Below are 22,654 nucleotides of genomic sequence, written 5' to 3' on the forward strand. Positions count from 1 at the left end.
CACAAGATTGATCTCACAATATTCATCGCACAAGATTTATCTTAGAGGATTCATTTCACAAGATTCATCTCAGATGATTCATATCACAAGATTCATCTCAGAAAATTAATCTCAGAAGATTCATCTCACAAGATTTATCTCACAAGATTCATCTCAGAAAATTCATCACACAATATTCATCTCACAAGATTCATCTCACAAGATTCAACTCACAAGATTCATCTCACAAGATTCTTCTCACAAGATTCATCTCACAAGATTCATCTCACAAGATTCCACTCACAAGATTCATCTCACAAGATTCATCTCAGAAAATTCATCTCAGAAGATTCATCTCAGAAGATTCATCTCACAAGATTTATCTCACAAGATTCATCTCAGAAGATTCATCTTACAAGATTTGTCTCACTGGATTCATCTCAGAAGATTCATCTCGTAAGATTTATCCCATAAGATTAATCTTACAATTTGTTCTTATTAGTGCCAGGAGTGTTGAATGGTGAAGAAGTGGATGACGCCCGAAGAATACTTAAAGTAATATCTCTGCACCGGAATGAGATGTGGAGTCGTATTAAAGTGGATGTAATGTAGTTTTGTAACAGTAACTTTGTGGTATACAGTAGTTAATGGTAAAAGAAGTAGGAGACGCCCGAGAAGGACATTAGCAATAGCAAAGCATTGCGGATTCCACTGGTTATACATAATATTTAAAAAAAAAATTTTACATAGTACTCATCACACCTCAATTATAAAAGTATCGTCTAAAATTAAAGCTTACTTTGTAATTCGATTCCACAAACAAAAGTTAACATAATTGGTGATTTTCAAAAAAATTGATTTTCACTTTAGCAGAAATCATTATGAAAAATAAACCATTTTCGCATCTCCAGTGCCATAAATGTAAGGATTTATTACCCATTCTACGGGTTCAATGTAGTTTTTTTTTTCTTACAAAGAGTTTGGTATATAATATTCATATAAAATTATTATACAGCAATGGCTTTCCCGCCATTCAAGTAGGACAGGCGTAAAAGGTAGAACTACACTTCCCGCCCAAGGTGTGTAAAGAGGAACAGCTGCAGGGCCTTTGTCATACAAAATTTGAATTTGAGGTTAAAATACTTATTAATAATATTTTTTTAATCAAAAGGTTCAGCAAATATCTAGTACAGACAGATAAGTGCTACTTTATTTATTTGTGTTTCAAATTATTAAATACAGCCATTAAAGAAATCGAAATTTTAGAACCAGATTTGGCAATTATTTGTGAGATAATGGTAATTATTTTGCCCTACCTACTATGAAAATATAATTAATATTACATTATAAAAGTAAGTGTATAATGTGTGTGCCGCTAAAACTCAGAAACAAGTCCCGGTACGATCAAGGGAGTTATATGGTGTGGTAGCTCTCTATCCCCCATCCATTAAGAAGGATCGCGTTTTTACCTGAAGGGCGTGCTTTTAAAGATATAAGGGCTGGAAGTTTCGACCTCTAGAAATTTCTAGAACATTCCAGAACATCCTGGAACATTACGAAATGTTCGCGAATAGACTGTAACGTTTGGGAACATCCCAGATCATAATGAACTAAAAACGGGATTACAGGCTGTTTCCTGATAAACTTTTAGTAAATTCGTAATCGTGACAATATCTATAAATAGTATAAAACAAATTCACTATCCGTGTGTGTCTGTTTGTGCGCGTAGTTCTTCTAAACTGAGTTTGATAGGGTTTTCACTATTATTTAGAAAATTTCTTCCGGAAGGTTTATATGTATACATTTATAGGATATTATATTTATGGAAAGCGGAGAAAAGTCGAGAAACGCCGTATACACGTCAGCTAGAGAAATATAAATTATTAAAAAAGCATTTTGATGGGCTTAAATTTAAATTAGATTTATGTTGGAACACAAATTTGTCATATATAAAATTAAAATTTTCACCCAAAAAACGTCTTTTTTACAATGTTTTAAATTTCATCATATTTACACTGTAGGTTGGGCAAAATTATTTTTTAATAATTATGATTAACTCACAAAAAAATGTCAAAGTTGCGTCTAAAATTATGAAAAATTGATTTCTTTAATGGCCAATATTTCATAATTTACAACACAAATAAATAAAGTACCACATCTTTTATTTCATAAAATATTCATACTAGATTGTTGATATACCTTTCATTCCTTTTGATCATGCATCAAGCCATGTCTTTCTCTGGCGTCTCCGAATTCTTCTACCATTCACTTCTGCATCATATATTCTCCTTACATGCCTTTCTTCGTTCATCCGTTCTACATGCCCAAATCATCTACGCGTCCCTTTCTTTATCTAATCCATTATGCTTAAATCAGCTATGCATTCTTTTCGGATCTCCACATTTTTATTTATTTTTATGAAAATACATCAAATGAACTTTGTCCGTGCTTTAAAAAAAATTTTAATGTAAAAATAATACTATATTCTTGTTTTCTATGCTATAATTCTTTGCATATAATTTAATTCACAGGAAGAAACTAATAACTTATGGCCTTACAAGTTATAACTATTTTAAGTTAAGTTAAGCACTGAGAAACTATTTGACTTTCCTTCGATCGGCGTGGTCGCTGTGCTTGTAGTGAATGCCGTGCAACCGTAACATGTGTTTGTTGACGCTGGAGCTGTGTATCATCTTCATATGGCAAACTGGACAGGAGAACTTCTTCTCTCGTGTATGTTTGGTCATGTGCCTGGTGATGGAGTGCGTGTCGTACGCCGTATAGTCGCAAAGATCACATTTGAAATTTCTCTCTTTAGTGTGTCGCAGTAAGTGACCGACCAGCGCCTTTTTTCGTCGAGTTTTGAATTCACAAAATTGGCATTGAAACTTTTTGGTTTCCGAATGCATCCCGGAATGGTTGATCAGCTCTTCCAGGGTCACGAAGCGAGATCCGCACTGCTCACAGTTGTAGTTGCGGATGTTCATATGCCGGTTCAGATGTTTGGAGAGGCTTTCTTTGGTTTTGAGACCTTTGTCGCAGATGCTGCAGGTGTAGAGGAGCAGAGTGCTGTGGACTCTCTTGTGGCGTTCGTAGCGCTGCTTCAGTTTGAATTGTTTGCCGCACTCGGGGCACGTGTAGTACATCTTGTCGGAGTGGCCCCTTTTATGTGATTCCAGGGAGCCGGGTTGGCTGAAACTCGACGTGCACACGTCACAATGGTACGGACGCTCGCCGGTGTGTACGCGCGTATGATATTGAAGCGTCTGACGTCGATGCGTTGTGTATGGACATTCGGAGCAATGGTACGTTTTGTTGACTCCGTACCCAGTGATGGTCCCCATGCGTATTTTCTTTGCCTCAGTGTGAATGCAGTGCAGATGGTTTTCTAAAGATTTTTTACTGCGCAACGGTCTTCCACATATGTGACACTCAAACGTTTTAGATTTAGCATTCTTTTGTTTTGTCAACACTTTAGTTTCTAATAGTTTTTCTAAGGACTCTACGCATTCATTGGCAAGGAGATTGTCATCAACTTCACCTCTCGGGGGAATATTTAACACGGTAGGTTTAGCATCATCAGAATCCTTTTTCTTGGGTTTATTTAATAGTTTTGTAGTTTTTATTTTAGTTTGTAAAGAAGATATTTTCTTTTTGATGTGCTTTTTCTTAAAGACTTTAAATTTGGACTCCTCTGTGCTATCGGGTGAAGAGTTTCTGACCAAAGGATCATCATACCCATCGTCACAATTCAGACTATTCTCCTGTTCAGCTTTAATCAACAGATCTCCTAAAACTTGTCCTTCATCCTTAACTTCCTCGGGTTTATCTATGGGTAGTTCAACTGGGCCCGAGGGTTCAGTAAGAACACCATTGATGAAGAACTTCCTGAGAAAAGCATCGGAACGTTCGCTCTTGACTCTAAAGCTATTGGCTACCTCCAGGTCCTCAATGCATTGCTCGCAGATTATGTCAGGGAAGCCGTCGCCACAATGCATCTGCGCCTTGGAGCACTGCATCACGATATCCGCAATGGAGGTGATCTCGTGCATCTCGAAAAGACATTTTGAGCGCTCGACGTTCTCTGTCAGACAGATCCGGCACAACTGATTCAGCTTTTCATACTTTTCAATCGAAATATCAAATTCCGTACTCATTTTCGTTGTTATGATGAAGGCAAAATAAGCTGTACATTTCAAAGAATTATAAACATTGTTTTTATGTTTCTATCTTTGACAAACTCGTATAACATTATTCAAAAACAAAAATCTCCGAAGTCCAGCTGTCAAACAATATCTGTCAAAAATTTACTAATACCATAGATAATCGTACAGAAATAGACTGTACACATCTGAGAAAATTATTTAAAAATAGAGAAGAGTAACTTATGATGGAATATTTACGCTTCTTTTTCCTAGACCCAACGTTTCAGACAGCCATGCAGTGTCCATCATCAGGCCAGATGTGTACAATGTGGTTTGTATAGAAAGTATACCATTTAATCTTTGTTTATATTTTTTTTACGTTAACGCCATACAGGAAAATAATTTCCTTATGTCGTCTTCGGGGATCCTGTGTGGAGGGTATATTAAGGGAAAGGACGGAGGGGAAGTTCTGGGAAAGAAAAACGTATGAGGGGTGGACAGGAATTTGGGGGTCAGTGCGTCGAGGAGTGACACGGACATATGAGTCCATCCCTCCCACTGCAGTGCAAAGCGATGGGTCGAGAGAATCCTACCGAAGTGGGCAAAATATCTCCCTCAACCGTCCTCTGGTCCTCTCAATCCATATAATGATAATACTAAACAAAAACGTATAAAACTTATAATCATTGAAAATAATATTAACAATCCTCAATGAAAACGAATATTACAATGAAAATAAAAAGATAACGGGGGACTGGGACTCGAACCCAGATCCTCTAGTCTTACCGAATACCTTGGAATATTAATAATACGTCCAACTCTAGTAAAATATTGGCAGTATTTACTTGTATTGGCTGGCAACTCTGGCCACTAGAGGCGCTAGTGTAGCATGGCATAATCATACATAAAATCCATTCAAATGCATGAAAGGAAATTGTATGGGAAATGTCAGAAGTTGAAGGTATTATAACTATTCTACAGTATTTTGTTATTAGTTATTGTTATTACCAACGGTATGATGTTGATTTTATTTTATTTTTAATGAAATATAATTGTTGTAAACAATGACATTACAAATATATAGATGCACTGTAGATATCTCAAAGTGGCAAGCAAAAAGCATGTCAATTGTAGTGCTTTTGATTTCGTAGTTTTAGTACTAAGTACTAAACTGTAAGGCGTCGTATAAAGTCGCATGCTACGTCTAAGTAAATTACCTTAAAAAAGTGCTAAAATGCCTTCGTTCGTGATGAGAAAGTATTTTAATTACTCGGCAAATACTAGTAAAAACTAAGGAGTAACATTTCATTTGTAAATACACAAAAATTACTTATTTTTGAAAAAAATGCAAGGCCGGCATAGTAGAGGTTTGGGCTTTCAAACAGCCAAATTATGAAGTCAGTGCTGCCGCCAACTAAACTCCGCCCAGTCATATTGTTTATTTCGTTCAAACACATGTATTTTTTACAATGTTTATCTTTGTTATACATGAGCAAACGTTTTGTATTAAGAATTTACTAGAAACATAACATAGTTTATTATTTGCATTTTTATCTAAATTTTGTGAGACAATAATAAGTTAAAAAAGAAACCCCACTCCATAGGTACTTTCAAAACACAAATAACTCGACTATGGATCCTAACATCTGCAATACATTTCAACAACAACACGGATTTCGACTTGGCCGATCAACCACTACAAACTTGATGGCATAATGCACTGTAGATATCTCAAAGTGGCAAGCAAAAAGCATGTCAATTGTAGTGCTTTTGATTTCGTAGTTTTAGTACTAAGTACTAAACTGTAAGGCGTCGTATAAAGTCGCATGCTACGTCTAAGTAAATTACCTTAAAAAAGTGCTAAAATGCCTTCGTTCGTGATGAGAAAGTATTTTAATTACTCGGCAAATACTAGTAAAAACTAAGGAGTAACATTTCATTTGTAAATACACAAAAATTACTTATTTTTGAAAAAAATGCAAGGCCGGCATAGTAGAGGTTTGGGCTTTCAAACAGCCAAATTATGAAGTCAGTGCTGCCGCCAACTAAACTCCGCCCAGTCATATTGTTTATTTCGTTCAAACACATGTATTTTTTACAATGTTTATCTTTGTTATACATGAGCAAACGTTTTGTATTAAGAATTTACTAGAAACATAACATAGTTTATTATTTGCATTTTTATCTAAATTTTGTGAGACAATAATAAGTTAAAAAAGAAACCCCACTCCATAGGTACTTTCAAAACACAAATAACTCGACTATGGATCCTAACATCTGCAATACATTTCAACAACAACACGGATTTCGACTTGGCCGATCAACCACTACAAACTTGATGGCATATACTGATTACGTGGCGAGAGCGCTCGATAATAATGAGCAAGTTGACACGTCATACCATGACTTTGCGAAAGCTTTCGATAAGGTTGATCACTTAGTGCTCTTAAGTAGGCTTGAAGAAATTGGTTTTTCCGAAAACTTAATAAAACTCTTTGCTAACTATTTAAAAGAAAGGGAACAATTCGTTTCCTATGGTGGTTTTAACTCTAAGGCGTATCCTGCAAACTCTGATGTGCCGCAGGGTTCCAATTTAGGACCCTTATTGTTTCTAATTTTTATAAATAATATTCAGGGAAAAATCAAATTCGTCCGTTTTTTACTTTTTGCAGATGATATTAAACTGTTCTTAAGAATAAGATCATTAAAAGACTGTAAAAGGCTCCAGGAAGATATAAATGCAATTATTGACTGGAGTATTGACAGCAAACTCGGTTTCAACTTCCAAAAATGCTCAGTTATGTGTTTTACGAGGTCACAAAAGATCGTATATTTTAATTACAAAATGAAAGATAAATCACTGAAGCATACGGTGACTTATAAGGACTTAGGAATTGTGTATGACGCTCGCTTAACATTTCACGCTCACATTGAAAATATCTGTAAATCAGCTACAAGAATGTTAGGTTTTGTCATACACAATTCAAAGGAACTGACAAACCTTGCAGTCATTAGGCTGCTTTACTTTAGCTTAGTGCGTAGCATTCTCGAGAGTGGATCTCAGGTATGGGGGCCAGAGGACACTGTCTACGTTCTAATGGTCGAGAAAATACAAAAAAAAATTTTACGATACCTCTATATGAGAGTTTGGTTTTTACCCATGGCTGTTTCCAACAGCATTTATCTCGGGAATGCTGAATATCTGCAGCCTTAGTTCCAGACGGGACGTCGCATTATTGTTGATGGCTTACAAGCTTCTGAATGGTTTACTATCAATTCCAGACATTCTATCAAAAATAGGACTTTATGTCCCGGATAATTTCACGAGAGGCCGCCAACACAGGCTTTTAATTCTTCCCAGGTCCAGAACTAACTTACCAATGGTGATGCCCCTGGGAAGACTCACTAGGTTAATTAACTCCCTTCCAGCTAACTTGGATATTTTCCATATGTCCTACAACGACTTTAAGCGCGAAATATTGTATTTGTTTTAACTGTATAATTATGTATAATTTTTTTTCCATATTTTGTTTACCGCTTTTGCATATGTTTTAACTGTATACTTATGTATAAAATTTTCTTCCATAATTTGTTTACCGCTTTTGCAATGTATTGGTTTTTGTACTGTTTTTGCAAATAAATAAATAAATATCAAATAAACAGAAAACAAATATAATTACTACACCTATACATTCTACACTTTAACCCACTAATCTCCCTACACACATCTCTCACATTTTTTATATACCTATGTTATATAGATGTCACCTATGACAGGTATAAAACATACTCTTTTTTAAAAACAGCGCCGTCTGTTGGACATAATAGCAAAACGCGCTAATGTTTCTCTATCTGCACACACAGACTGAGCCACAGCAAAGCGTGGCAGGGTACAGCTAGTTAATTAATAATAACAAAAACTTGGTCAAACCAATAAATGTTCTTTTTTAGTTTAAAAAGTTAAAAGCTAAACAAACTTTTGTCGAGAAAGCCTCTGATATTTTATCAAACGGAAACCAAATTTTATCAAATGCATCAAACACAGATTTAAAAAAAAAAACAAACGGTGCGCTGCGAAGGTGAAATTGTTTCTACAAAGGGGTATTTTCACAAACTATGAATATGTAAAAAATGTGTGCAAAAAATGTTATAATTGTACTTAAAATTAGTAATTTTTATTCATAATTATTGATTTAAGAAACCGGAAACCAGAAACGGTTCCAACTAGCTACAACGTCATTATGAAATAGAAACCGCCACTGGTTGGTAAGAGTGGTAAGACGATTGTCACCAATGTCTCCCGGCGTGCCATCAACGCCGCCGAATCCACAAATAAAACGAACATGTCATTTTGGTGGCAAATCGAAAATGAGACATTTTAAATCATTGTAGAAAGTTTATTTATCAATATAAGAATACCTTGATTATCGTAATATTTTTCTAGTTTAAAAACAAATGGTGAAAATACTGTTTTTTTAAGAATGTTCTTGCGTGTATGCACGAAAAAATCTTTCTCTGGAGAAAGACTTAAGTTTTCCGCTAAAACCTCGTGCAAAACAGAACAGAAACCGTTTAAATTATTTTACTACAGTTTTTTCTATATTTTATTTAGCCAAGTGGGCCGCATGAAATTGGCTCGCGGGCCGAGAGTTGCTTATCACTGGACTGGGGGATCAGTTGCCACCGTTATCTTTTTACCTACGGTGTCTTATTCTATTTTCGTTGTGTCTGTCTGTGTGTTTGTCCGGTTAGTTCTTCTAAACTACGGTACGATTTTGATAGGGTTTTCACAGTCATTTAGTAGAGAAAAGTCGAGTAATACCAGGTACACGTTAGCTAGTTTTCAATAATTAACAATATTACAAAGAGGTTTATAAGTCAATAACTTCAATAAATTAATTTTATAAAACTTGTATTTATTATAAAAGAAATAATAGTTTTAAATGCATTGAATAAAAATAATTCTAACAAAAGTTGATTGTAATGAAGAATATAGAGAGCCAGCAAAAGTAGGTGCATCAAATTAATATAATATTTACAATAAATCCTTACGTAATAATAATAACGAGAAATTATTATTTGTCCGATAGATAATTAAATTGACACAAATATAAACAAAAATCGGTCCAATTCAATCCCAACAGATGTATACATTTCATTTGATAATCCTTCTGTCGATTGTATCGTTAACTTTATATGAAATACCGTGTATCCTAGACATGTGTTTATTAACACTGGAACTGTGTGCAAATTTCATCTGACAAACGGGACAGGAATAATTCTTTTCTTTGGTGTGTCTCCTCATGTGGAAGCGTAACTTCTCCGCACAGAAGAAAGAGTTGTCGCACAATTCGCATTTGAACGGTCGCAAACCGATGTGTCGCTGAATATGCTTTACGAGGTTTTTCTTCATCCGCGTACGAAATTCGCACACATCACATTGAAAGCTTTTTTCAGAGCTGTGCTTCTTGGAATGGTTGCACAGTTCTACACGGGTAACGAACATCATTCCGCAAGTCTCGCAGCTGTAATTCTTTATGTTGTAGTGACGATCCATGTGACTCTTCAGGGTTTCGGGGGATTTGAGAGACTTGTTGCAAATACCGCACGTAAAGTCCTTGATGTTGTCGTGCACGTTTTGGTGGCGTTTGTAGTTCTGCTTGTGTCTGAATTGTTTCCCGCATGTGTCGCAAATGAACTCTTTCCGGTCGCTGTGCGTCCGCATGTGCATCTTGAGGTTTGTTTTTTGAGAGAAGTTGTTTCCGCACACCTCACAGTGGAAGGGCTTCTCACCAGTATGAACGCGGAGGTGATTGAGCAGTTTGAACTTGCGGAGAGCGGAGAAGGTGCATTCGGGGCAGTGGAAGCGTTTATCCGCTCCTCTGTATCCCGATATCATTCTCCTTTTCTTTTCTTCACTGTGCATATTGGCTATATGTTTTTCGAGTGAATATTTATTGCAGAGAACTTTGTTACAAACGTGGCAAGAGGCTTTGCCGGGATTTTCCGTCTTCAAGTCTTGGTTTTTCTGGCTTTTGGTCATGCTGAGACATTCATTTGGAGAAATGGAATCTCTTTCCAAATCCAAAAATGAATCTTCCTCCTGATCCATCTCGAAATCTTTTAGTCTGCGGGAAGATTTACGTTTTTTTCTTTCCTTTTTAGAGAATTTTTTAAGGGTTTTTAAAAGGTTTTTTGTAACATTGTATTTTCCCCTATCACTCGAGGGGCTGCCCTGGCTCTCTATACGCCGGGGGGAGTGATCATCCTCGATTTTGATCCATTCTTCAATTTCTAAAGTTTCGGTCTTGATAGAATCCGCTGAAGGGGGGCGAGTTAATGTTTCTGAATTGCCGGGAACCGCATTCTGCTCCTTTTTCATGCACAATTTTCTCAACAATGAATCGGAGAATTCACATTTAAGTCTGAAAGTGTCGGCCGCCTGAAGGTCTCCGAAGCAGCGCGCACAGACACTGGTGGGCAGCCCGTCCAGGGGCAGAATCTGCACCCGCGCACACAGCATCACCTTCTCCCAAACCGGAACACTCTCATGTTCCCCAAATAAGGACACGGAACATTCAGTTGCCTCTGATAAACATACGCGACACAGAGAACCCAAATTGTCCAATTTATTGAAAAGAATATTGGTTATTTCCAGTTCAGTTTTCATGTTTCTGATTGTATAAAAACAACACTTTTATACGATATTATAAACTGAAGACTTCAAAAGAAATTAGGCGTAATAAAATACAGTCAAAACACTCTTGATAATATATTTAGGGCAGGGTATACAATAAAAATATTTTTATTTACTTTTAAAATACATAGCTGTCAGTGTCATAGAACTCTTTGACACTTGATCTTTCTTTGCTATTGCTTTTATCTGTCAAATGTTACGAGGGACTGTAAAATGAATTCTAGCATATGAAAACAAACCTTATATCACCGATTTCATAGGAAATCAACAAGAGCTTGGTGTGGCTAAAAATTTTGTATCTTTAGTCAACAAAAACAAACATTCTAATGCAATATTATTTTCTATGGACAACACTTGACAGATGGTAGCTGTCAATTATTTTTGTAAAATATTTTTTGTATAAAAAGCAATTTATTCTGTTCATAACGAGAATTCTGCTATACATTTTATTTACCTGGTATATCTGGCTTACTATAAGACGAGTCGATATAACCAAAATACGGCCCAACGCGTTCAAAATGAAAACCGAGCTAGAAATTCAAAATATACTCATCAATAAGACGAATGAATTGAATTCCATGTGTAGGATATGTTTGCAAGAAAGCAAGGATACGTCAATCTCGCTATTCGATATATTGGACTCCAATTTACTAGTTGAAATAGTGATGAGGTGCAGTCGAGTCACCATACAGAAACTGGATGACTTCCCGCAGGTCATTTGTGAGATTTGCTGCGGGGAGCTGAAGATAGCCGATAGCTTCAGAGCGAGGTGCGAGTACAGCGATTCCCTCATGAGGAAGTTACTTTTAGAACGTGATGAAATAGCTCTTTTCACCGCCTCGTCGGATAGCGTCAAAGAGGAAGCTCCTACAACTGACGCATGGATTAAACTCGAGGATGATAGACCCATAGACAGTGAATCGGACCAGTCTACAAATAAAGAACCCCGCTTGGAATTACCTATTGAAGACAAACTTGTGAAAAAAGTTAAAAAGAAATATGTTTCTAAAAAAAATAAATCCGCCAAAAAATCTTTGAAGAAAACATTTAAAAATTCAAAATTACTGGAACATTTGGTAACAAAAGATGAAGCAGATATTAATACATATGGAAATATTGATGCTGTCTCAGAATCAAACGACTCTTCTTTATCATTGTTAGACCACAATAGCAAAGTGAAATCGAAGAAGTTCTCATGCAATTTATGTAGCAAACTGCTCAGCACTAAGTATTCTTTAGAAAAGCACTTGGCGAGTATGCACCGAGACCTGGCCAGCGAGAAAACAGTCAAAATGTACAAATGCACTGAGTGTCCGTATTCAACCCCTCGCAGTTACACCCTTTCTTATCACATGTCTATTCACACGGGAGTGAAACCGTACAAGTGCGACCAGTGCGAGCGCTGCTTCGCGCAACCCAGCTCGCTTTACGTTCACAAGAAGTCCCACAGCGACAAAATGTACTACACGTGCGCCGAGTGCGGCAAACAATTCAAACACAAGTTCATCTACGAGAATCACAAAAACGTGCACAACAACATTAAAAAGTTCACCTGCAAGATATGCAACAAGGGTCTACGATCGCAGACCACTCTCGAAGACCACATGAACAGACATAACAATATTAAAAACTTTAGCTGCGAGATTTGCGGCTCTACATTTGTGACGCGCGTTGAATTAATAAGCCACGGTAAAAAGCACAGCGACGAGAAACGGTTTCAGTGTAATATTTGCGAGTATCGTTGCAACGTGAAAAAGAGTCTGGAGACTCACTTGCTGCGACACACCGGCCAGAGACTGTTTAAATGTGATCTGTGCGAACTGTCTTGTTACACGAGAGTCGAACTGAAGCTGCACACGAGGAAACACACCAAGGAGAAGAACTATTCTTGTCCCGTCTGTCAGATCAAGTTTTCTCGTAGCACGGGCGTCAATAAACACATGCTATATTCCCACGGCATTCAATATAAGATAAACGATACCACGGATCGGAGAGTTATTAAATAGTCATCATTTATCGATAAATAATTGCAAATGTATATATTTTTTAAATAAAGCTCTTTACTAAGTAAATTTGTTTTTACTTTTGGTTGAAGTTACCAGGAATAATCATAATACATAGATAGAAATTGGGATTGTAATATTTTCCTTCGTATTCCTTCCTTTGTACTGTGGTGACATAAACTTGGACATATTGGATACTAAAAATAGTGTATAAAATCAAAAACCCAAATCAAATTAGTGAAAATGGTTTTTGAAATGGACTATAACTCCACAAAGGAGGCCCTGTGGAAAATAATTTCTCTCACGACCTGTGTTGTCTTCGAGGATGCTTTGTGGAGTGCAGTTATATTCAACAATTGACAATCGCCAACCATAGCTACGGTTGGCGTTATTTCCAACAGTTATATTCAACAGTTGACAATAGCTAACGATAGCTGCTGTTGGCGTTAATTCCGACAGTTATATTCAGCAGCTGAAAATCGCCTATGATAGCTGCTGTTGGTGTTATTTCGTTATTTCAATTATATTCAACAGTTGAAAATTGCCAGTGTAAGTGACCGTTGGCATTATTTGCAAGGCAGATATCGTTGGCATTTGTCAACTGTTTCCGAAATAACGCCAGCGATAGCTTCCATTGGCGTTATTTCCAACAGCCATATTCAACAGTTGACAATCCTTTAGCATTATTTCCAATTATATTATTCCAGTTATATTCAACAGTTGAAAATCGCCAATGATAGTAACCGTTGGTCTTATTTGACAATCACCAACGATAGCAGGCATTGGCGTTTCCAACAGTCATATTCAAGAGTTAAAAATGGCCAATGATAGATGCCGTTGGCGTTATTTCCAACAGTTAACAACTAGCCAGATCGTAGTCCACTTTTAATAAAAATAAAAGTCAATTTAAAATTAAGAGTACTTTATTTTAATTTTCATATTACTCATCAATAATATAATAAACAATATTCATTTAAAAACTGTTTCTATTTTAACTATACGAATTAATAAACATAATACTTATTGTTAAAAGGAAATATTCTTAAGTTACACGTAATCTAGAGCCTAAATTAATTACAAACTAAAAAAAAGGATTCAACATAAAATATAGGTTGAGCTATTTTACAACATCCAAAAGTGACAAATAATTAAAATAAAGCATACTTACTTGCAGAACAAATTACATCAAATAATAATGTTCTGAATTACATTACACAACATTTTGCAAATTTATATTTCAAATTTCTTAACCTTATTTTAAAAATGCAAGATCATAAAGTCATATAATATATGCTTATATAATAAATTTGTTTTTCACCATACTTGGCAACAAATGAAAATACAAATAAAAGTTTTGTGAAATTTTTTTTTTACTAAAATTTTGTAAGTTACGTTATAAAAATTGTCATATTTAGCTCCATAAAATTTTGATTTTACATTAAAAACTCTTAATTTTTTAGCAGCAAGATTTCTAGAGATTAAGCAATTGAATAAAAAGCAATTTTAAAATCAGATCAAATGATTAAATAAATAAAATCAAATTAAAAACACTAAAAAAATAAATTCAGTTAAGCGCACGATAGCAATAAATTTTTAAAAAAATAACTGCACACTAATGTTTTCTATAAAAGTAAAAAATAAACTATATTCATGAAAAATACAAATTTATTTGAAAATTTATATTATAATGATCAGAGTTTTTGAGGAATAACATGTTTAGCATTTTAACACAGCAAGTCCCTACTTACAACCTTTATTATTTGATGTTACCGCAGAAATAAGACTTAAATAAAGATTTAAAAAAATGCAATTTCCATTTATTTTGAACTTTCCGCAATCGGGTAATATGTTTAGTGGCTAGCTTGATTGAGCTTATATAAAATACCAGAAGATGTCACTAATGTTCCTCTCGTGGGATGTTCTAGATAATGTTTTGTATCGTGTAGTCTGCGCCATTTTAAATTAGGTTTTGAAATTTTTTTAATGCTTTTAACTATAGACATCTCCAATAGACCATAGGACAACAAACATAAAAAATAATAATCAAAATTGCACTAAATAAGTACAAGTTAGGGCTATTTCGGTAACTAATATACAGAATTATTTTTCGATTTTTTTTTTAAAACGTAAAAATATAGGATAATCAGTGAAATATAAGTGGATTCATTGGCTTTAAACCAGTTTATATGGTAAGAGCACGGCCAAATCCAAAACCGAACATTCGAAAATTTCTAATGTTTCAAATGTCTTATGGCGCGCCTAGGAGGGTAAAACTGACTCTTGCATAGAAAGCGTTGCAAGACGGGACGACGCTTCTTTCCGCCAAAACTTTGTGCGGTATATTTGATTCTATTCGAGTTAAAATTGTATCTATTCTAAATGATAATGAATTTTTAATTTGTAATAATATACTTGTTTACTTTCATTTTCACTACCTTCAATAAAAATCAATCTGCCAGGAGTCCCGTGACGGGTATTTTTAATATGCTATCGCTCGAGTGGTTAATGGAATCCTACTCATATATAGTTTAAATTTATGACAAATTAAGTTAGAATGAGAATTAGGTTGTAAGATTGAGGGAATGCTTAGTAACTTATATTACCTAATGGTCATCAGTCACTTATTTTTAATTACTTTTCAGTTTGTCTGTTACAAGTACCATTACGAAAGAGTGAACAAGAAGAAGTTTAAATTAAGAATAAACTAATACATATATTAATGCTATCACAATATACTAGCCTAGAATATATTTACAAGTGGGATATATACCAAACATTTAGAAAGTTGAGATGCCCATTAATTTAATTTGTACCATATTCTTCTAATGGAGGATATGTTATACGCACCAAATATTTAGGTATTTTATTACATTTAAATTTTTAACATTCTGCCATGTTTTTGAGGAGATAGTAGATGTTTTTATAATGAAAAACAAGACTAATAGAAGATAACTGAATTTTATATATTTTAATCACACTGTGCACAAATATTACTGGCCAGGGCCAGGTTTCTACTGTACCAGAATTACTGGCTGAAAAAAAGGATAGTAATTTTATGTTATTAAAGAGTGTTTTTCCATCGGGACAATGGCATCCCTAATCGGGATATGTTGTGAGGCTAAAGGTAGTGAGGAAGGGAAGGAGATCGCGAAAACAAAGGTTGGAGACAGATCTAGTCACCAAACTCAGCTAAAGCCATTTCAAGCAATGTTTTGAGTGGTGGGCTTTCACCAGGGTGAAACTGAGTCTTTTTTTAATGTGAGTACAGTGCAAGAGTCCCAATTGATCCAGTGAGACTATGGCATCCCCAATTGAGATTGGGGTATATTGTGAGGGAGGAGGAGGATATGGGGAAAAGGAAGGTGGGGAAGTACCTGGCTATTCAGATCAGGTCACCAAATATGACTAAAGCCATTTCAAGCAATGTTTCGACTCTGAATGGTGGTCTTTTACCAGGGCGATACTGAAAGCCGCAAATATACTTATCTTTTACTCTGATTGGTTAGAGAATATAGAGCAAATGGATAAGAAAGAGGAGTGCCAGGGGAATATTTGTTGAAATATATGGCATTATCAAATGAATCACATGTATTCTTGAAAATGGTTGTAGAAGATGAATATGTAAGATTAAGTTGCGAGAAGCAACTCCAGAGGCTGGGCCTGCTACTGACCCCAATACCACAAGGGGAAGAAGGTGAAATGAGACCATTTAAAATTGGAGATGAAAGCCAAGAGTGTGTAAGGACAGATAGGTGTGGCATTCTATCCCTGTAGTGAAATGGCATAATGGTTATAAACAGTTTGTTAGGTCGGCTATTTTCAACTCAAAATGGAATACATTTTTCACGATACGTAATACAGAACTCTCTCACTAATCATTACAGGGCGGATTACAGTGGGTACACACAAAATATGCTAAAAATTACACCACTAACGATCTTATTGAAACAAAAAACGTGGAAGAACGAAATAAACAGAAACACATCCGGCAGTTTTTAGAATACACAGAGAACTAACTGAAATATTCAATTAATAATGAACCCTCGTGTCTGGTAAAATTTTCAACTCCAGTAATCTAGTCGGCGGTATAGTAATGGATTGTTTAAGAGTAAGATAACCCAAGTCGCCAGTGTAGACAGCTTAAAGCTCCAGTCTATGCAGACTACTGAATCTATATATATAAAATGCTTTCCAAATATGGAGTCTTTACTTCGCAAAGGATATAAATCTGTTAGAGAGAGTACAGAGACGTTTCACTAAAATACCAAGAGCTCTGAAAGATCTACGATACGAAGATAGACTCAAGGAACTAAGATTACCAACCTTACAAGAAAGAAGAGAAAGGGGTGACTTGATCGAGACTTTCAAAATTTTATCTGGACATTACAGTTTCCCTAGCATCCAAGAAATCTTCACTACTAATAAAAATATAAATCTCCGTGGACACTCAAAAAAAATTACCAAAACGCCTTTTGCATCTAATCCTAGAAAACACTTCCTTGCAAATAGAGTAGTGGATGCTTGGAACAAACTCCCACAACATGTCATCGATGCAACAAATATAAATCAATTCAAAGCTCTATTGGATTCACATTTGGAGAGAAGAAAGGACTTGGTTCAAACCTAGAAATCAGATATGAGCGCATCAGCAGAATGCTGCCTGCTCTGCACATAATAATAATAAAAATTCAGTCTCGCAAAACTCGAAAGTAGTCAACTGATTTCAATGAAAATTTCAAAGTTTGTTCTTATTAGTGCCAGGAGTGTTTAAGAGTTGTTTGAATGGTGAAGAAGTGGGGACGTCCGAGGAATACTTAACGCAATATCTCTGCAACGGAATGAGATACGGAGTAGAATTCAGAAAGAGTCCATGTTATGTAGTTTTTTAACAGTAACATTGTGGTATACAATAGTGAATGGTGGAACAAGTTGGAGACGCCCGAGAGACACATTAGTAATAGCGAAGCATTGCGGGGTTCCACTACTTTTACATGATAATACCGGCAAATTACAGAGCCTGATTTTGTGCTTTCAACTATGTGATAAAAATAATGGCGGATTATAGTAGTTTATGTTAGTGAGAGAGCGATGTACATGAATTGTGAAAAAAGTGGATTAATTTGTCGGGTTTCACATACACAATGTTGATACTCTGGCAATTTTATACATTTCACATATTTTCTAACTTAAACAACATGAATTAATTACCCTATAATAATGATATAAAAATGAGAATATTAACTTCTTTAAACAATATTTCCTAATCAATATTAACATTTAGGAAGCACAGAATGTCTTTTGTTGACATTATAATTCTCTTATTACGTATTTACTTTATGCGGAAATTATATTATTTGTTCAGCTCAAAAGTTATTATTGTCACATTTAGGGTCTTATTAGCTTCGTACCTACCACCGTCTGACAATTACGCAAAATTTAGAGCATGGTACATAAAATCAAAGCCTCCTCAACCCAGGCCAGAACACTGAAATAAGTTGGCCTGCTGTATACGAGAAACGGTTCGAAAAAAGGGTTAAAGAAAACATTTTTGAGGCAGGTCTACGCTTCGTGGCATTTTCACAACTGTTGATATTGACTCCCTAGGGAATGATTTATTTCAAATTTGAACAAAAAAAAATTACTTAATAAAAGCTCAAATCAAAAAAGTTTCCCGTACACACCACGAGTTTCCGGACACGGTGTACAAGATTCTGCTTTATAATAGCAGGCCAACTTATTTCAGTGTCCTGGCCTGGGCTGAGGTAGTTATAAATATAATAATCTTAGTTAGGTTAGGAGAGTTTTGCTTGGCATACCAATATATCATTACAATGTGACATTCAATGCAGATTAACTTTGCATTTACACATTTGATTGTGGTTTTTATGGTCACGAAACTAATAAATACGAAAAATCAGGGTCAATTCATAGTTAATTTTGATCAATATGAAAAATTTCTTACCAATAAAAAAAATTCACAACGCACAATTTCATATCTTAAATAAAACATTAAAAAATTACACTAAAAAGGTTCAATTTACAAATTTGTTCAGATATAATAATGATAGTGGGTTACAGAAATATAAAAAAAATATGTGAATTAGATCCTTATTAATTACTTAAAAAATTAAAATGGAATATTTTACAAAGAGAATAGATTTGAGACCATGTATCAATAAAAAATAACTAAGTGATAAAAATCAGTGATATACAATACACAAGTAAAATCTGGTTAGTTTAAATGCCAGACTTTGGCTCCAAAAGCACTACAGAGTTGATTCTAAGCTGTTGTAGAAATGCAAGGGTGTTCATAATGCGACATCAATGAACGAAAACAACTAATTACGTATGTAATTGCATTCAATTACATCTGGGTGGGCTCGTCTAGTGTATTTTATATCAATGAATAAAATAATATATTATGAAATATCACTCTTCAGAATTCAAACGCAACACGCACGTTGCTTGCTATGTCTTGCAAAGCAGTTCTATTAAACTATGTCATTTTTCAAATGTAATATTATGGATGTTCTGATTTCATCATTATAAAGTTGTACTTCATTCTGAATACAACATTAGAATGTTAATCTTTTGAAAATATCATCTGATTCCAACATTAGAATGTTGACGTAAAATATAGTGTAATTCTGATTAGAACGACGACAAAATAAAAATTAGTCATGGTTCTGATTCCAATATTAGAGCATTTTTCTTAAAAAATGATATCATTCTTTTCTAGCGTTAGAAAGGTAAAGTCATCCTTATGCCGACATTAAATGGAATTAACACTGTTGATTCTGATGCTGACATTCATGAAATCTCATTGTCAATAATTCTGGATGCAAACATATATGTACATGGAAAAACTGTCATAATTCTGATGCCAACAAACATGGAATATTTTAAGCTGTCATGATTTTGTTGCCAATATACATAGGAATCGTTATTCTGATGCCAACATACGTGGAATGTTTTAAAATGAATAACTCTAATGCCAACATACATCCAATCTTTTTAATAACTCTCATGCCAACATATATGGAATCTTTAAAACTGTCATTTTCTGATGGCAACAACATGGAATCTTTTAAATTGTCATAATTCTGATGCCAACAAACATGGAATATTTTAAGCTGTCATGATTTTGTTGCCAATATACATAGGAATCGTTATTCTGATGCCAACATACGTGGAATGTTTTAAAATGAATAACTCTAATGCCAACATACATCCAATCTTTTTAATAACTCTCATGCCAACATATATGGAATCTTTAAAACTGTCATTTTCTGATGGCAACAACATGGAATCTTTTAAATTGTCATAATTCTGATGCCAACATACATGGAATCTTTAAAAGTGTCATAATTCTGATTTAGCTTCCGGTGCCTAGATGTAGATGGCTTCTGTGGCCCCCTTGTTGGTCTGGTGCAGGTCTGAGGGAGACAGTGTGTGCGCGGGTTCGGACCAGTCGGAGTGGGGCGACTGCGTGAGGGGGGTCTGGGGGCTTGGGGAGCTCCAGGGCCCCGGGGACTCGGGGGACGGAGTGGGGAACGTGTCCGACATGGGCCAGGCTCCGTATAAACCTGAAAAAAAATTGCATAGTCATATTATTTTACCTTTATTTTTTTTATCTTTCTTTTTTTTATTATTCTTTTTTTATCTTTCTTTTTTTTATCTTTTTTCTTATGTTCTTTTTTTATCTTTTTTTTTATCTTTCATTTTTTAATCTTTCATTTTTTTAAATGTGAATATCACACAAGAGTCGAACTTATCCTCACTTTCAGGAACCAGTGGGACTATGACATCCCCAAATGGGGTGTGTTGTGTAACTGAAGGGTAGGAGAAGAGGGGTAGAGGAAGGCTTGAACTATCTGGCTATTCAAATATGGTCATCAAAATACTGCTAAATCCATTTCAAGCAATGTTTCAATTCTGAATGGTGGTCTTTAACAAGGGCAATACTGAGAGTATTGACCACTCTGGAAAGTGCCGTAAGCATACTATATATTATTTTAAATGAATTAAATGCGAAAACATAATTTTTTTATTATATAAATCAAATTTTATCCATGACCTATGGATTTGTAATGTACCTTGGTAATGTAGGCCACGGATGAATAAGAGTGGTATAAGAATGGAATAAAGAATGGATGGATAAACTAACCCGACATGACGCCAGTGATGGTGTAATTGTGCTGTGGTGGCTGCCCCGCCATGCCCCCCATGGGCTGTTGCGTGAATTGCGCCATGCCGTTATTCTGCCCCATGCCCGAGGTGTAGTCTGCAACAAGATAACAATGCAACATTTACATTACGTAATCTTATATTAACCAAATTTTCTACTCTGCGTACTGATTATAAGAAATACCTAGAATATTTTAAATTACATAAAAACATTGTGACAAAAATGACATCAAATTTCTTTTCAAAATTATAAATGTAGAATCGTTGCTCTTGGCAATAACAATCACTGTCTACTAACAAACCCTGAAACATTCCATATTCCTATCCAAAGACCAACTTAACCTTGTGCGAATGTGTTGACTTTACACAGTGTCCGTAAACTAGTAGTTTAAGCAGGAAACTGGTGAATCTTCATCACATTTGAAGTCGACGTGGTATAACTTTTTTTGATTTGAGCTTTCGTTTTCGAGTAAACCAAGTCCAAAGCTGGAATTTTTGTAGGTTAAATTTGAAAAAATCTGTCGCTAGGGGTTTAATATCAGAAGTTTTAAAGACATGGCTTAAAAAGTATTTTAGTTGCCGAAAAAAAGAAAAAATAAAAAAAAACCAATTGAAAGCATTCTTCTATATTTTTCAGTCGAAGGATCGAAAAAAAAAAGTTTTTTTGGGTTCTCTTTAGACGCAGATCTTCACCAGTTTCGTTGTACTAAACTACGGTTTCCGGAAACCTTGTATAATATCCATTGTAGTGGCAAGATGCTGGAAATATTTATCTATAGTCTCCAGAACTTTACAAAATTGCTTGAATCTCTTCGACTTTATTGACTCTTGTTGTAATAATGTGATTTGCACTTCATTTAGCTGGGAATGTTTAAAATTATTACCATTTTTCGATGAACATTTGAGGTTTTGATGTATACATAAAGCCCATAGAATTGATTAGGGAGGGGGTTAGGTTGATTAAGTTGTTGTTACCTCTGGTGAACTGGTAGTTGGGCTGCTGCAGCTGCGGGGGTGGTGCAGGCGGCAGACGCTGCTGTGCGGCAGCCCTGAGGGCCGCCATGTGCGCCGGACTCGTGGGCAGCGATGGCCGCGACTTGCCGGGCGACGGAGATCCTGCAACACGTAATATAACAATGTTAACATTTGGAATGAAGAGTCCTGAACTGATCCCAATCGTTGAGCCAGTGATAAATTTTCATTATGGTTAAATAGTGACTTGACTTACCTATATATGCCTGCGGCGAGTTAGTGTGGTTGGAGTGCGTTGGCGAGTGGTTGGAGTAGGGTGGAGAGAGGGTGGTGGGGGGAACCCCCCGATCACCGCTCCCATACACCTCCAGGCTCAGCCCGTGTAGAGATTGTCCCGTCTGAAACTGAGAGCGAAAGAATTAGAACCAATTATCATTACGAGAAGACAAACAAACTCAATTTAGTATTTAATACCAATATTATTCAACATTATTACATATTATCGTGATTTGTTTATGGGGTATTATGCCATGTTGCGTTACCTCCTTCTTTAGCCAATGTTTCGGACAGCATTACAGTATATTACATATTGTTTTAGCAGTCTTAGCACCACAGCAAAAACTTTATGTTTCGGTTCTATGAAAATGTTAAGATTCTGTTTACTCACTTCT

General features: G+C 35.4%; 4 protein-coding genes across 5 annotated transcripts in view; 1 reads left to right on the plus strand and 3 right to left on the minus strand.

Moving 5' to 3' along the window:
• Positions 1-2,498: 2,498 nt before the first annotated feature.
• On the minus strand, positions 2,499-4,272 carry LOC149414865 (uncharacterized). The gene has a single exon (XM_089643215.1). It carries the CDS (start codon positions 4,134-4,136, stop codon positions 2,577-2,579), a length of 1,560 nt encoding a protein of 519 aa, XP_089499341.1. The 5' UTR covers positions 4,137-4,272; the 3' UTR covers positions 2,499-2,576.
• A 4,804-nt stretch (positions 4,273-9,076) lies between these two features.
• Positions 9,077-10,984, minus strand: LOC149414866 (uncharacterized). The gene has a single exon (XM_089643218.1). The coding sequence runs from the start codon at positions 10,792-10,794 to the stop codon at positions 9,280-9,282; it is 1,515 nt and encodes a 504-aa protein (XP_089499344.1). The 5' UTR covers positions 10,795-10,984; the 3' UTR covers positions 9,077-9,279.
• A 193-nt stretch (positions 10,985-11,177) lies between these two features.
• Positions 11,178-12,928, plus strand: LOC149414867 (uncharacterized). The gene has a single exon (XM_089643110.1). It carries the CDS (start codon positions 11,340-11,342, stop codon positions 12,825-12,827), a length of 1,488 nt encoding a protein of 495 aa, XP_089499236.1. The 5' UTR covers positions 11,178-11,339; the 3' UTR covers positions 12,828-12,928.
• An 828-nt stretch (positions 12,929-13,756) lies between these two features.
• N (neurogenic locus Notch protein) overlaps positions 13,757-22,654 on the minus strand; it is a 235,274-nt gene continuing 226,376 nt past the window's right edge. For both annotated transcript variants that reach the window (XM_089642870.1, XM_089642869.1), the window contains exons 30-33: positions 22,240-22,387; positions 21,987-22,127; positions 20,992-21,108; positions 13,757-20,410 (exon numbers count right to left, since the gene is read on the minus strand). In XM_089642870.1, coding sequence (XP_089498996.1) covers positions 20,214-20,410; positions 20,992-21,108; positions 21,987-22,127; positions 22,240-22,387 — 603 coding nt within the window. In that variant the 3' untranslated portion in view covers positions 13,757-20,213. The remainder of the gene's footprint in view (positions 20,411-20,991; positions 21,109-21,986; positions 22,128-22,239; positions 22,388-22,654) is intronic.

This window comes from Hesperophylax consimilis, chromosome 19 (genome assembly GCF_061612785.1).
Source record: "Hesperophylax consimilis isolate HC1 chromosome 19, BYU_Hcon_1.0, whole genome shotgun sequence".
NCBI lineage: Eukaryota > Metazoa > Arthropoda > Insecta > Trichoptera > Limnephilidae > Hesperophylax > Hesperophylax consimilis.